Source organism: Sphaeroforma arctica, assembly GCF_001186125.1.
Source record: "Sphaeroforma arctica JP610 unplaced genomic scaffold supercont1.1292, whole genome shotgun sequence".
NCBI lineage: Eukaryota > Ichthyosporea > Ichthyophonida > Sphaeroforma > Sphaeroforma arctica.
The window spans coordinates 10122-10795 of NW_014039266.1; the positions used below are offsets into that span (position 1 = coordinate 10122).

The 674-nt window shown below is 46.4% G+C and overlaps 1 protein-coding gene across 1 annotated transcript in view; it reads left to right on the forward strand.

Moving 5' to 3' along the window:
- Positions 1-279: 279 nt before the first annotated feature.
- SARC_10548 (hypothetical protein) overlaps positions 280-674 on the forward strand; it is a gene marked incomplete at its 3' end in the record, with an annotated part of 1689 nt that continues 1294 nt past the window's right edge. Inside the window, exon 1 of the mRNA XM_014295405.1 lies at positions 280-668. Within this exon, the coding sequence (XP_014150880.1) occupies positions 314-668 (355 nt within the window). The 5' untranslated portion in view covers positions 280-313. The remainder of the gene's footprint in view (positions 669-674) is intronic.

A 674-nucleotide genomic window follows, 5' to 3' on the forward strand; every position in this document is an offset into this window, starting at 1 on the left:
TGGATCAATGATTGTTTGATGTGCGGCTGGGTGGCCAGCACTCTGATTGTTTACAATCTCATCACAGTTGCCTTTTAATTTTTTTTAAAGTAATTCATCATAGTATTCAGAAGATAAAAGCAATGAAATAATATATTATAAACAAAAAATAAAATCATTGGACTCGTTCAGATGAAACCGATCGTAGCTGGTGAAAGTATCTATTGCTATCATTGGGCCCTCTGGCCTCTAGTATTTAAACAGTGGGTGTTATCAATGAGTTGTCACACAATACAATTTGCTGATTAGCAGAAGTCACTGTCTCATTAACACTATGCGAAGTTCCAATTTGATCACCATATTTGCCTTGGTGGCTACAGCAATGGCCACGCTTTCCCGGCCAGACCGATCGGTCGCCAGATGCTCGGACTGGTCTGGAACGTGCGCGCCAGGTAGCACTTACAACAGAGTTTCGGATGCACTTAAGTGCGAAACCGATAAAGACTCGGATGCGGCTTGCCTTATCAAGTGCTGCGTAGAAATTGAGAAGATCCCGTCTATTAAAGCCCAGGCCACCACACCACCCAAAGCCCAGGTCGCCACGCCACCCAAAGTCCAGGCAGACCCACTTCCCCGAAAGGCCCGATCTGTTGCCAGATGCTCGGACTGGTCTGGAACGTGCGCGCCAGGTAGCA